Raw genomic sequence first — 14,721 nt, 5'->3', positions numbered from 1 at the left:
CACATTTTTTCAGAGGCAGCTCGGAGCATTTTACGCCATGAATCAGTGAAGTCAGACTTACTGCAGGAAGGAAACACTGAAAAACGATGAGATGGGTTATCCTGGCTTGCTCCACAGCAGTAAAAGCTGGATTTGAAGCTAATGGCAGCTGCTCTGAGATAAATGGATCTTAAAAGTACAACATTAATCTGACTACATTCACTTAATTTGAACCCACCGGGCCTAGACTGATGTCTGGAGCCAGTATTGCGCTGTTACTAAAAATCCAATACAGTGGTGCATCAGTGGGGAAAAGTCCACAGTGTACAATTTGATAATTCAGGGATGTCTACTATGTCAAACTATGAACTTTAAAAAGGTAGCCTACTGGGGTCTGCTTGATCCAAAACTCAATTTGACCCCCTGAGGTTTAGGAATATATTCCTTTTCCTCCGAACTGAAACAGGTTGATAAAAGAAAGATAAAAGACTCGGAGCAGATTTATATGTCTGTGTGCTGCCGTTACAAGAGCTCAAAACGAGACAGCCCATTGCCAGCCAGCCACTGTGTGTGTGTGTATGTGTGTGTGTGTGTGTGCACACATGTGAGTATATATGATGCTATGGGGAATCACCCCCTCTCTGCACCAAAGAAGATTATCCCTGCAGATCTGGCACATTCCTCTAACATCCAATCAAACTGCCTCATCTGCTTTATCATCCAATCAAATCATGATATTGCCGATCCAATCAGAATAAAGCCTCCTTACTTACTCTCTATCCAATGCTCACACACACACACACACACACACACACACACACACACACACACACACACAGATAAATAAAACTTTGCCCTTAGCCATTAAGAAGCCTACAGCTTTAGCTTAAGAGCAGCAGAGACTCTTCCCAACATTACAGTCACATATTATCAGTAGTCATCTCTCCAAGGACATTCATGTACATCATGTAGTATGGCATCAGGAATGCTAAACTGAAATGGCAAATTTCGACATCATTGTCATATTATTTATAAGAAATTGCTACAGCAGAGCCCAGAAAAGGCTGATCTCCACCAGCATCCTGATCTGGGTTGAACAACAACACCAACAACAATTAGAGTAGTAGCTAGTCCCATTATCTGCATTGATTGGTGTTAGCTAGCACTAGGCTCATCTACTGAGCTCCATCACTGCAACTGGCTGAGCTCCAAACGCTCATTACCAAACAGAACAAACCTGCTGCTTAACAACTTCCTCTCAGGTCACCGCAGCAAACTACACACTGCAAACTGCACACACTGAACTTGACCTTAAAGATTCTTTAAAGAAAGAAGAAATAATTTGTATCCAGCATACTGGGTCTGACAGTGCAACAAAGTTACGCCTCCCTTTAGGCCCAGCAATGCAGTTTAGAAAAAAGGGGAATACAAAGCATCACGGACTAGGAGTCATAGTTTCCGATCCCAGAAAATAAGCAGAGCCTGAGAAGTAGTGTATAATTTCTCTATCTAATGTCAGATTTCATGTATATTTTTTGATGGACATTAACAAGAAAAAGCTCTCCACATGTATCCCAGTTCGTCTTTTGAGCGCAAAATATGAGCAAAACTGGAGGAGTACTTCACATATGCATCACTGCCACAGAAAACAACACACTTACAAACAGTAGTTTCCCAACAATCTGTATGAAAGACAATACCTCCTCAACACTGATTACTGCAACTTCCAAACACGAAAGCTTGCAGTTTTTAAATCACATATGAAGTATTGTGTTCGAAAATCTACACTCCAATATTGATTCCGATGGTTTTACAGGAACATGCTGCACGATCCTGAACTGATTTTAGCAAATAAAAGCAGACACAGAAGTGCTGACTGTCACACTTACCTGTATTTAGTGTCATAAAGCATGAGTGAGTAATTCCAACATCATCATTACTATTATTATCATCCCAAACATTTAACAAAGTGCAGTGTTGTTGAAGCAGTCTTACAGCACGATCACACAGGATGTGTGTTAGCAGCTTAGGGTGACATTCTTTAGTTGTGACTGTTTCCATCACTGGCACTTTATCTCTCCACCGTCCAATTAGAGGCAAGACTGCTGTGACAACTAAATGTACAATAGACACAACGGATCAGTTGGGCCTTTGTGATTTAATATGCAAACCACACTAATGTTAAGCCAGTGGTACTCTCCAAACAAACTTAAATTTGGTATATTCTCATGGGCTAAATGGTGGAACGCTCTGACTGCAGGCATGTTGGCAGAATCTTTGGTAAAGACTTCTGCATTTACAGTGACTCCTGTGTGATCGCATCCTTGTAAGACTCTTCTGTCCTTTCAGCCACTGGCACATAATAGCATGAAGTCAGGTACAGTTTGCTTTCACCCATGCCCTTATTATTATTCTTAAACAAAGCAAACCTTCATGCTTCATAGGGAAAAAAAAAGCAAAATGGCTTCTGCACTCTGGCTGCAGATTTGACTGGAAGCAAATCAACTCTGTCATGAGTGTAACAAACTTCACCAGCAAACAAGAACCAAAGAGGTGCTGTGTAAGATGCAGAAACAGTATCATGTAGTGGCACATGCCTCCGCTTACACAAGGAATACTTTCTCCCCACAAATGCACAGGTGAACACAGTAATGGCCAGTATTCACAAAGCTTTACAGAATCAATAAATTCAATAGCTGGTCTTTTCTGCAGCTATTCTACAGGACATATGATTATATTTTGCTCAAAATGTGTTTGGTCACTCATCACTTTTGAATCTTGAGTAGTCCTATGACAAAAATTAGGCATTTCTGACACAAGTGTTGCAAGGCATAACTATCACAACTTACACAGTATGATTGGATAGTTCATAATAATGAACTACTCGTGGTAATATTCATTCCTTCTCTGATTCCTTAAACAAGGCTGGTTAAGGTAAAAATATTGTTAGTTGTGAATCATCTTCATAAATATAAACTGCATATTTTATTTCTGTCTACTTTTGTGCCCCACTATGAACGAAACAAGGTGCATTGTAAAAGGTGCAAAGCAAAAGTTTGCATATTCTACGTGTTAGGAATAATGTGACGATTTTGTGCTCTACAATGGCCTTTTTGAGTTTTTATTTGTATTTTTTGACTATTATCACTATTTGCTCACGCACTGAAATCAAGTTGCTGTTCCATTTAATCCATTTTATGTGTGTGTTCAGTCATTAAAATCCACTTTAAAAATGCATCTGACATTTCCAGTGCATTTCTGCTTTGCAGGCTTTGACAAATTCCACATCATGGCAAACCAAATGAACACAGATGGTTGTGTTAATCAGGCTGCGGTTACACTGGTGCTGCACAGTATACTGGTACAGCTAAATTACCACGAAAGTAAGAGTTTTGTGATACTACATGGGGAAACCAAGTTGTCTCGCAGCCTCTGTAAAGCTTTGGGATTATACACCAGGATACTGCAGCCACACAGTGCACGCCATGGCACTGTGTACTACACTAACACACAAAGACCGCCCCCTCTTCAACACTACTGAGAAGGAGATGGCGAAAGAGGGAGGTGGAAAGAAAAGGGGTCAACATGCATGTTGGCCATGACTCCTGGTGCAGCATCCCAAATGAAACAACATGCATGCTCATTTACTCTATGCAAAGACATACAAAGGGGGACAGGAAGTTGCCATGCAAGAGGAGAGGAAAGGCGTGCAGTAGTGAATGTGGCGTCACCTTGGTCAGCAGGTGGGAAGGTTTCCCTGCTATGTTTCTCAGAATCAGAGAGGTTTCCCTGTCCAGATAGGAGTGCTTTAAAGAGAGAGACAGAGAGAGTCCTGGTGAATTTATCTGGTGTTTGATTGACTGGATGTGGCAGTTTAGCAGAAAGCTGTGTGGTGAAGCAGAGATCAGCAGCAGAAAAACATCAACATCACTGATTAAGTGGTCAGAGACTGAAACCTGTGAAGGAGAACTGTCCACATAATAAACAGATTACAGTAAGGTAATGGTACGCTGGGATGGAAAGGAAATGTTAAGGCACACATTAACCAACTGTCATACAAAGTAACTTCGAGCTTACTTTCACCCAGACTAGATAACTAAGACCATGAGCGGCCCTTGAGGAAAGAAGAAAATCCATTTGATCCTGTAAGACCGTTGTAGCTCATCAGTCTGTGATGTTCCACACACTCAAGCAGTTATTTTGTGATGCAGTGCTTTCATTTAATTTTTGTGAGCTCACATTTCTTCAACCCGCCCAGTCTACTCCTAGAGAAGAAACTTCAATTTGAAATCATGCTATTTTGGTCAAAAAAGTTTGCTTCATCTCATCTGGTCAGCTTGACAACAAGCTTGCAGTCACACAGTAGGCACTTTCATTGATCAAGACCACGTCTGTTCATGGATGTACAGTCTGTGTGTCACCCAGAGGTCTCCGAATGGACTTTTTGAAACCTGGAGTTTGGGTTTTCTGCTCGTTGCAATTTTTGTCAGTTACTGGATCCAGAAAATCCTAATTTGATCAAATGGGGTGGAACCGGGGAGGAGCTGAGGTGGGACAGCCAGGTGGCAAGCACCACGGCAAAGTGTGATAAACTGAAACTCCCTGTCAATCAAGCTAATACCTTCCCAAACACACCCCTTTAGAAATACCACCAAAATACAGAAGTCTTACAGGAATTACAAGAAGTATTTAAGTACTACTTTAGAACTATTGAGCTAAAATTCATTTGAAAAAAAAAAACAAAAACAAAGAGAGAAGTGTTGAATTTTCCTATTGACTTCAGTTTAGCTGTTTTTTCTAGTGGCCATGAGAAGAACTGCATTCACTGTTTTACCATGTAGTCGTGGTGTTTGCCACTTGCTTAAAACCCAACTTGTGTTAAGGCAAACTGGAAATCCAAATTGCTCTCAATTTTTCTTTTTGGTTGAATGTTGTTTGAAAATGACATTTCTAAAAATACGTCCCACTCTGACCTTTACGTTTGATGAGACATTTTCTGCTATCAAAATTGTTAGTGTTTATTCTCTGGGAGAAGGGTGTGACATAGCAAGACCACAAACTGTACTGGGAAGCTCTCACTCAGTGTCGATTATGCTGCACTGTGATAAAACCAGTGGGGAGACATGCAAGGTTTCCCAGTAAAGTCTGTTGTCTCACTGTACTTGAGACTACAAACTAAAGTGGACCGGAGCCCTGTTAACATTTCTTTGGGAAATAAAGGTTAAATAATTCAAACAGAAACAAGTATACAGTCACCACCGCTGCAGGGTTTACTGGTAGGAAACAGGGCGCGCGCACACACACACACACACGCACACACACACACACACACACACACAGGACTACAGGCCAGCAGGATACCAGACAGATTTGTATTAATTATTTATTTATTTGCTAAATTATTTACTATAATACTCATATTTACTGACAATGTGAATTCCACAGACATGGGCTAAATCGGTGGCTCACTGAGCGTTATATAATCCCACATACATGCATCAGTGCTGTAAGTCACCGGTTCTCCCAGAGCAGGTTCCTATTGAGCAGACTTCGGTCCAGTATAGAGCCACAACTCATCGTGGCCTTTTTACTCGAGTACAGGAGACACTGAGAAACATGAAGTCGTCTGTGGTGGAAAGCAGGGCCGTGGCTGTCAGGGTGACGAAGGGTCAGAAATATTTTTCCTTCAGTTTCGTAAAACCTTGGTCTAATTCCAGTTTGCTTTTCTGATCTGATATTTTTGATACTCTCATATATTTCACAGCACTTTTGTTTTGGTATAAAAATATCCACTTCCTCAAAAGACATTTAATTACTTGTTTGTTCAATTTAATTGAATCTTATCTCATTTTGCGCCAACGAGAGATATTGTTGAAATCTGATATCCATTATAAACAAATCTACACTTTATTTTCAGACACATCAAACACTATCTGTTCTCATCTTCAATAATCTCGTGTGTGAGTGTGTGTGTGCTTCAATCACTAGAAACCATTTTATAGAAAGCATTAGTTCTCTCTTGATAACCATGGATTAAAAAATAATATTTAGGTCAAACCCATGTAGAAACAGGCACGCGCGCACACACACACACACACACACACACACACACACACACACACGATTACAGTCAGTTTTTCCCTTTGGCCAAGATCTGACCAACAACATCCAAATGCGTGCGCACATGTGTGTGTTGATCCCCTCTAGGACGCAGTAATCAGGAAGAGAGAGCTGCTATATGCTACGTAGAAGACTTTGATGGTGTATGTGTGTATCTTCCTGTGTGATACACGTTTAAGCTGATCGCAGGTTGTACTGTTAAATATTCTGTGAAATCAAAATAGTTGAATTCAGTATCTGCTGTATCTAATTTACCTATATGTCAAGATGTGCACAGATTTTAGTTCTAACTGTGGACTTAGGAGCCTGCTCCTGCTGAGAAATCTCACCTTATTTTTATTTATGATAAATGAGTAAATATGTTGACTTTATCATCAATGAGTATATGCAGTCATAGGGCTGAAAGTTAAAGGTTAACTCACAATATGATACTATAATCAGATGTTTAACATGTACCTTCAAAAAGGAAAATAATTTTTCAAAAAGCAGGAAAAAAAGCTTTTTTGTATCCGATGTAAGACTATTTGTGCTGGGATAATGCCGTTTACTCTACAAAACCACCATGGCGACAAATTAGGTGGCTCTGCATGTGCACTAAATGTATTTTTTAGGGATTATTCATTTTTAATTTTTGCCTTTATTGGAAAGTGACAGTAGAGAGATTACAGGAAATAAGCAAGTATGACCTGCAACAAAGGTACCATGCCGGACTCGAACAGGGGACAATTACATGCTTAGCTTATTAAAACCATAGACAGTTCAAGCGTGTAAGTCTCATTTTATTTGTCCCATCAATGTTGCAAAATAGAAAATGGGCTGATAAGCTTTTTCTTGCTATCCACCATCTTTACTAAAGGCTCTTCTTCCTCTTCACGACAAATGATTTATCTTCCATTCGCCATATTGTCCATTTATCACACTGTAATCAATAAGTAAGGCAGTGGAGGCCTTATATAGGCTTAATGCAGGGGGGTCCTTATGTCAAATAATCTGAACTATCATGCAGAAAGAGGTAGATTTTGGATTGTGTTTGCTTGTTGAAGAGGCGTTTCAAGTTGCTGCTCGTCCCACCTCAGTTTTTAGGGTTTTTTGTAATTGACAAAGATGGCGGCTAGCAGTAAACCCACAGGCGTGTTCCCAAGAAGAGTCCAGACGGACAACTAATTGTTTAAATTAAAATTGTACCCTAACCTTTTTAAAGCCTAATGATAAGCATGTCAGTGGCCTTTTGTTGTTTTTTCTTCGCTCGTTCCCTGGCATCACGTTGAAAGGCAAAAGTTAGCGTGTACTAGACTACCAATGTAGCCGAAAAACAATAATAAAACTTTATTTATTTAATAATAATAATAAGCTCCCTAGTCCCATTTCAAGCTAGCATTCGTGACACAGCGCTACTCTGATTAGAGAGCTTATATCTGACAATCAATACTCAATTTAATCTTTATTTCTCCAAACAGTGCAATGGGGATTTAGTGAGTCCTAAAACGTTATTTTTACTGCCCTTAATAGACACTCAGAGTGAGTGTGTAAAGGAGAGAAAGACTCAGTGATTCAAACTGCAGCAGTCCCACTTTCTAATGAGCTGGACTCATGGGAGCAGCGCTCTGGGCACAAACACTACAGCACATCCTCTCCTCTAATCCCTCTCTCTTTGTTTTCTCTCTCCTTCTCTTTCTCGGTATTTGTACTCTTTCTCCCTCTTTCTTTTCATTTAATCTGTGTCACTCTTTGCTTCTCTCTGTGTTCGCCCTTTAGTTTCCATCATCACCTTCCCTTGTTCCTTTATCATCTATAGTCATTTACTGACTCACTCTGGCCTCTCATCTCATTATTCTAATTTTATTCATTCCTTCACTCCTCCTCTCTCCCTCTCTCTCCATCGCTGGTCTCTGTAGTATCTGTGTATGCACTGGATGAATTTGAGCAGTAACCCAGTTTCCTACTCGCTGAACAGGGTTTGTGTTCGCAGTGCAGCTCATTTGGTTTCTTCTTTGGGTTGAGCAAGGCACTAACATTAACAAGGTTTAGGGTTAAATTCCGTCAGCAGCCACCAGGGTTAGAAATGTAAGAGGGATTGAGGTATAAACGCTCAAAAAAGCCTTGTGAAACACAAAATGCGTGGTGAAAACCAACCTCTGTAATTGTTATGAGCTCTTTTTGGCATTGTCTCCTGTTCACATTTTGCTAGCGCAGCTGTGAATTGTTCACATCTGACTATGTAGGTGTTTCGGGGAAGACAATGACCAGGCTTTTCTGTTCAGTGTATTCTGGGATAGAAAAACTGAGCGGTTCGAAAAGAAGCGAGGACACAGCCTGAAGCAGCAGAAACTGTCAGCAGCACACAGCCAGCAGTAGGAGAAAATGCCAACCAACACAAACCACTACTGCAGCAAAACCTAAAACAACCTACACTATTAAAAACTCAACAGCAAGGAAGGGTGGACTGTTGGAGAAGACCTGTTCCTGATTTGCAGCTCTGGGAAACAACACAACTGATAACTACTGATATTTACAGACAAAAAGTATTGGTAAAGTGGGGAAAAATAGACTTGAAGCCTAAAAAGACACTAAGGGTCGACGATGCAAGTTGATAGAAAATCTTCTGATTAAACTGGTTATATTTTACAATACTGGAGTTTTTAACCTTTAGATTGTGTTTTCCCACAATCCAGGCAGCAGCTCAATGAAGACTGAAAGTCAACAAGCAGTGAACATCTGCTTTTGTTTTCATCGCTGTGTGTGTTGTGACTGCCACATGGTAATGCAGTTTTAAATGCGAGCTGGTTTGAAAATGTCTGTACTGCATTACAACCTCACAAAAAGTCACTTGGACAATAGTTCATTGTGATGAATTTCCACAAACAACTTGCTGCCTGGAAGATGGGAAATCCATCTAAAAACTCTTCAAAAAACAACCGGCAGTAAAGCAAAAGTAATGTAAAGCATATGGTCCTTTACCTATTCTAATACTGTATGTATTCTAATATTTCTTCCTGTATTTTAAATGCAATTATCATCTGGATCAGATAATCTCTTCATAATAAGCTTGAAATGATAGCAGATTTAGCATAATCCCAGTCAGTGGACAGGTTTTAGTGAGGTAGATCCACTCAAACACCATCAGTCCTGCGGCTAAACACATGAAATTAGCACTGAGGTAGACTGTTGTGATGGGAGTCTCAGGTCAACCTTATGAGAATTATTCCTAGCCAAAGGAGAGCTCTCAGGTGATGTACGCACTGCTTGGCAGCCATATTGGAGGTCCTGAGCTCTGTGAACAGCTGAGTCTCAACAGAAGTGAACATATTGTTAGTTTCTGGCTGTTTCTGTCCGTGAACTGATTTCATCAATAATCCAACTTACATTTTTTGTGTTTAACGACCACTAGCTAACCAGAGCATCTGCTCAAGTAACACGTTCATATTTCTGACTAGCACATTAGCTAATGTGTCTTTGTAGAAGCATGCTTTATTTGCTAAATGAGGCTGCTGGCTAGTTAGCTATAGCTAACAGTTTGTTGTGGTTAACGGAGGGGGGCTCTTTCAACACTATGTTCTGGAGTAGATACTACACTCAGTTGCCAGTTTATTAGGTACACCTACCTCAAGATAATGCAGTCTAATACAACAGTCCTGCTATAAATCCTCCCTTCATGAAGGCTAAAACAGAGAGAGGTGTTTCTGTTATTTAGCCTAGCTAATGATATAAATGGACAAAATAATAGAAACTCTCCACAAACTGCAGCCTCCAAAATGATCATACAGTTGAATCAACACCTCTCTAAAACAACAACAACAACTGAACATTATAACCTTCATGAAGGGAGGATTTATTACAGGACTGTTGTATTAGACTGCATTAGGTTAGCTAGGTGTCCCTAATAAACTGGCAACTGAGTGTCAGTCAAAGTAGAAGACGAGTACAGACAGTAACCTCTAAGTATTGGGAAATAAATGTATCACAAGTTTTCTGAGATAAATATAGATGATCAGCTGACTTCCAATATGATGCCAGTCTTGGAAATGATTTACTCCAGTGATTCACAAAGACCTCTGTACATGCATGACCAATTAGTTGCATCTTAATCTTAAAACATATTTCAGCTGAACCATAATGTATTTATAATGAATTCCCTTTGCCCCACATTGTCTGAAAGAAGCAAGGTTAGGGTCAGACGAACATTCAAATCATTCATTCATGTACCTCTGTGTTGTGATGACCTTTACTGGCTCCTTCAGCTGAGGGCGTAACTGAAGACTGCTGACTGTCTGATTCACTGGAGCGAAGAACACTGTCCAGTGAGTCCATGGAAGAAGCAGAGTTAACGGAAACCCCAGATGCCGAGGTGACGGAGGAGCGCGAGGAGTGAACAATTGAACGCGCCTAAAGTGGCACAACAAGAGAAAGTGAAGAGATATCACAGTTTGGAAAACAGAGCAGGTTTGTCATTCTCAAACCTGGAGAAACCAAAAAGCTGGGGGGAGACTCTACAGCTCCAAATCCTAAAGGTCCCAATTCAGTGATATAAAGTTGATAAGGTCAAAATACTAATCAACTTGACATTTACCACATTTTTATTCATAAACTGTGAAAAAATATCAACAGAAAATAAAGAGGCCGAGGCCACTTTGAAGCTTAGTTTACCTCGTGTTCGCTGACTGTGCCGACTGATCCTGTGCGTCGATGTTGGCGCTGAGAGGATCCAGGCCGCCGCATCGTGGCTGATGTATAGGAGGAGGCGGAGCTAAGAGAGTGGGAGGAGGTCTGACGAGCAGCTTCATCCATGCTGAGAGACGCCTAAAGGGTAAGCAGAGACCGAGGACAGAAGGTAGAGGTTGAGCTCATACATCATGCAAAACAAACACAAGTGAGCACAGACGATTTGACCAGGTGTGTTGGTCCGACAGCACGTAGCAGCTTTCATATTATCAATTTGTAGAGTCAATATGTCATCCCTCAAACATAATGCAGGCAAAACTCTGGATGAATTCATCTTTTAAATCTCATTAAATTTTCACCCAAGTTGTGGTTGTGTAATCTCATAGAGCAAGGTCTGATCAAGCTCACGGGGGTCTGAAGGCAATGGCATCAAAAACTGTATGACAGAAGAAATCCTGAGTCGGCATGTATTGATCCAACGTTTTCTCTCTCAGTTCCGATTCTGACACCTGAACTCAGGCTCTGCTGATAACGAGTACCTATCCGATACTAGTGCCCCCCCCCCCCAATTCAAAATCAGTCTACCTCACTGCGTGGAACTCACCGGGATCATTAATGTAAGGTAACATGAGGCCAGAGATTGCTGTGACACTAAAAACTGACTTGGCAGCCTGCCGATATTGAATGAAAGTAACTGATGGTACAAACACTGAATTTTATATTTACACCGACAAAAAAAACTTTATTTAATTACGGATCGCTCACATCTGGCTTCTGGCATCTGTTTGGAACACTAATGTTTCAATACACCACCGTTTCCTCCATGAAAGTACTGGTTTTCAACCCAGACAATCGTACGCAACAGGAAAAAACATACAGTATCTGGAAGGTTGCAGCAAAACACTGATGACAGTTGGGAGGAAACCTATTGTTCAACCACAAAAACACTGAAACAAGTTTCCTTCTTTGCTGAGCAGCAGCATGAGGCTCCAGTTCTCCCTGACCGATTTCTATTGGTTATCAAGAGAGCTCACTGTGTCTCTGTCCCTTTATGCTTGAATTTCTCCAGACTTCAATGAGTCTGATGAGGCAATTATTGGTTTACTTAAAGTTTGAAATGTTTACTTCTTGCTAATAGCGCCCCCCTAAGGCCAAGCAGTCTTGTCTTTACAAATATCAAAGCATGGCATTTTTATTGCTTATGTTACAAAACAAAACTTTGAGTTTTTGAGGGATATGAGTTTTTGCTGAAATGAATGAATGATATAAAAACACCCCGATACACAGTATATACAGTATAATGATAAGGTATGTCCAAAAATATCACTCACACAGATATATATTTATAATAAAATACATTTCCACACTCGCACACACCTTCTCCAGCTGGGCAGTGATGTCATCAAGACTGAAGTTAGAAGCCAGTGCCGGTCTCCCATGATGCCCGGTGGGAGCTCTGATAGTGCCAGCGGGTGACGCTCTAGTGCTGCTGCTGCTACTGCTCGCCCCGCTGCTGCCCCCCCCACCACTAACACTGTTACTACTGCTTCCACCACCACCACTGCTGCTGCTCCCTGCTGGCTGCTGCCTGCTGCTGCGCCCTGCTGGAGGCTTCTGACGGACCTGGAGACGGAAAGGAGGAGTATAGCTGACCACGCAGACGATGTTTCAAAAAACAAAAGCTTTTCTGAGATTATAAGAACAAAGAAACAAAAAAGGCATTTCCTCTTTTTGTAAAAAAGTAAGTATTAACCAAAACTTTTAAGCCACCTTAAAACAACTAGATGTGATTAAACATAAAAACAAACACAACTGAATTCTCTACTTGGAGAAGTGAGCACACGTCTCGATGACTCTCTGCTTTCAATGTTTTGAAAATGTTCATCATGGGCAGCAACAAGAAATTTGATTATAACAGATGAATGATGGCCAAAACTCATACTGTGAAAACAAGCTTAATTCTTCATATGTTTTGTGAGGTGATAACTCTGCAGCGATATGCAAACGTGTGTACCTTGGTGTCGGTCAACCCCAGGCGAGCCATGCTGCCGACGCTGTTGGGTTTGGTGTTGATGGTGCTGAGTTCCTGTTCGATCGAGCAGAGATCAGCCATGAGAGCATCAAGATCCACGTTCTCCCCCTGATTCAACGCCTCTGCAGACACAGAGATATCAGGATGTGAGACGTGGAGAAGAGAGAGACAGGCGGAACAGAGGAGAGGAGGAGAGGAAATGTGTGCGTTTTAAAACTATATCAAACTGCAAGGGAATAAAGGCATCTGTGCGTGTCTGACCGTTGATGTTGTAGATTGAGAATCTGTAGGAGAAGTTGGCCATGTTGGTCTCTTGTCTGAGGGGAGCTTTCTGCTGAGTGGGTTGCTCAGGGCGACCATCATCCAGACTCTGAATAGACAGAAGAAGAAAATGAATGTGTGCGACTCTTTTGCATGGCAGAAGTCCATTCATCCATGTATTTTCAGCATGCAGGGATCAGATTTTAGGGTAACTTTTGACACAATATTGAAACAATGCATTTCTGCTGTAATAACGGTTTCACAATAGAGGAAATTCTGTCATGCATACATGCTACAGAATCTGATTTGTTTCTTGCAGATTAGCTCTGGGCTTCCCTGCGGTGTGTACCTGTGTGAGTTTGTCCAGCTCTCCCAGCCAGGCTCCAAACATCTTGTCCAGGTCCTGGTCCTCCTTATCGCTGTCCTCCTCTTCCTCCTCCTCTTCCTCCCTGACCTCCACCTCCTCATCGGACAACTGATCCATCTAAGGAGAGGAGAGAAGGAGGAAGAGAAGAAGTGAAAAGAGGAGAAGAAAATGAAACATTGGTTAATTCTTCTGCAGTTTCAAGACAGAGTGATCTCTCAGCTCCATCTAGTGGCCAACAGCCTGCACTACTACACAGCCGTTCATACAGTATTCTCTCTCTCTCTCTCTCTCTCTCTCTCACATATATATATATATATATATATATATATATATATATATATATATATATATTCTGATTTCATGTTATTTCTGTGTATCTCTATGAATTTAACAGCAGAAGACACTTCAACTCCTGGATCACCATCATAACAATGACAATATTGGGACCAAATACTCCCGAAATCGGTGGGCCACAGGGTTCAGAAATCCACACAAGATTGAAACCTTTCGAAAGCTTCTTGGCACTTAGATTAAGACAAATTTGAAAGCTGTAATAGAAATTCAAAGATGACAATAAAAGCCTGTTTGTGACAGATCACAGCTGGTGAAAGTTATAACAAATATAATAAATGGACAGAACCCGATAATGACAGCAGGAATTTAACAGTTGAAGAGACAAAGTCCAGCTGTATTTAGTAAATCAGACAAGATGCAGATTGAACTGCTGTGCCTGAAAAGTGACACGACCCTTCTTAATACAATTTTTTAGACCTTTTAAGTAATGTTTGGAAGCTCTTCAGAGGAGCCAGGGACAGAAATGAGAGCTGAGCAGAGACATGGAAGGCATGGGACATTTTGTCTCTCATGACAAAGAATGCCAATATTAGTTTTTGCGGGCAGTCGGCCCATCCTTCCATGTAACACTTTGTTCCAGAGTAAAAAAAAACTCCCAAGATTGCCCAAAAATGCAATACACCTGATCCCCAGTTGAAGGTTCCTAATCATTTTGGTGACTCTGACACTATCGGCAGGTTACCTCTTTCACAACAAATATCAAAATCAAAAGACATGAAATTTACAGAGACCATTTATGCCGCAGGGGGTAAACTTCTAGAACTGGTAAGGCTGTGAAGAATATCAAGTGTCTATCTTTAGTCTCGTCCACACTTTTGTATTGTTGGGTGAAATGAACACTGCTGCCAGACGGCCTTTAGACTGTCTTGTTCTTTTGTGTCATTCTGCATATTTCTGAAATTCTGCGGCCATATTGGCTTTGTACTGAGCAAAAAATTAATGAACATTT

At 40.9% G+C, this 14,721-nt stretch overlaps 1 protein-coding gene across 3 annotated transcripts in view; it reads right to left on the bottom strand.

The window, feature by feature from the left end:
* LOC122885034 (ras-associated and pleckstrin homology domains-containing protein 1-like) overlaps positions 1–14,721 on the bottom strand; it is a 67,936-nt gene that overhangs the window by 22,234 nt on the left and 30,981 nt on the right. For 2 of the 3 annotated variants that reach the window (XM_044215626.1, XM_044215627.1), the window contains exons 3-9: positions 13,401–13,535; positions 13,052–13,160; positions 12,773–12,912; positions 12,136–12,381; positions 10,744–10,896; positions 10,303–10,482; positions 3,711–3,785 (exon numbers count right to left, since the gene is read on the bottom strand). In XM_044215626.1, coding sequence (XP_044071561.1) covers positions 3,711–3,785; positions 10,303–10,482; positions 10,744–10,896; positions 12,136–12,381; positions 12,773–12,912; positions 13,052–13,160; positions 13,401–13,535 — 1,038 coding nt within the window. The remainder of the gene's footprint in view (positions 1–3,710; positions 3,786–10,302; positions 10,483–10,743; positions 10,897–12,135; positions 12,382–12,772; positions 12,913–13,051; positions 13,161–13,400; positions 13,536–14,721) is intronic. The other variant, XM_044215628.1, reaches the window with a different exon arrangement.

This window comes from Siniperca chuatsi, linkage group LG12 (genome assembly GCF_020085105.1).
Source record: "Siniperca chuatsi isolate FFG_IHB_CAS linkage group LG12, ASM2008510v1, whole genome shotgun sequence".
Lineage (NCBI taxonomy): Eukaryota > Metazoa > Chordata > Actinopteri > Centrarchiformes > Sinipercidae > Siniperca > Siniperca chuatsi.
Note: the sequence above shows the minus strand (reverse complement) of the source record. Positions and strands in the feature narration are given on the sequence as shown.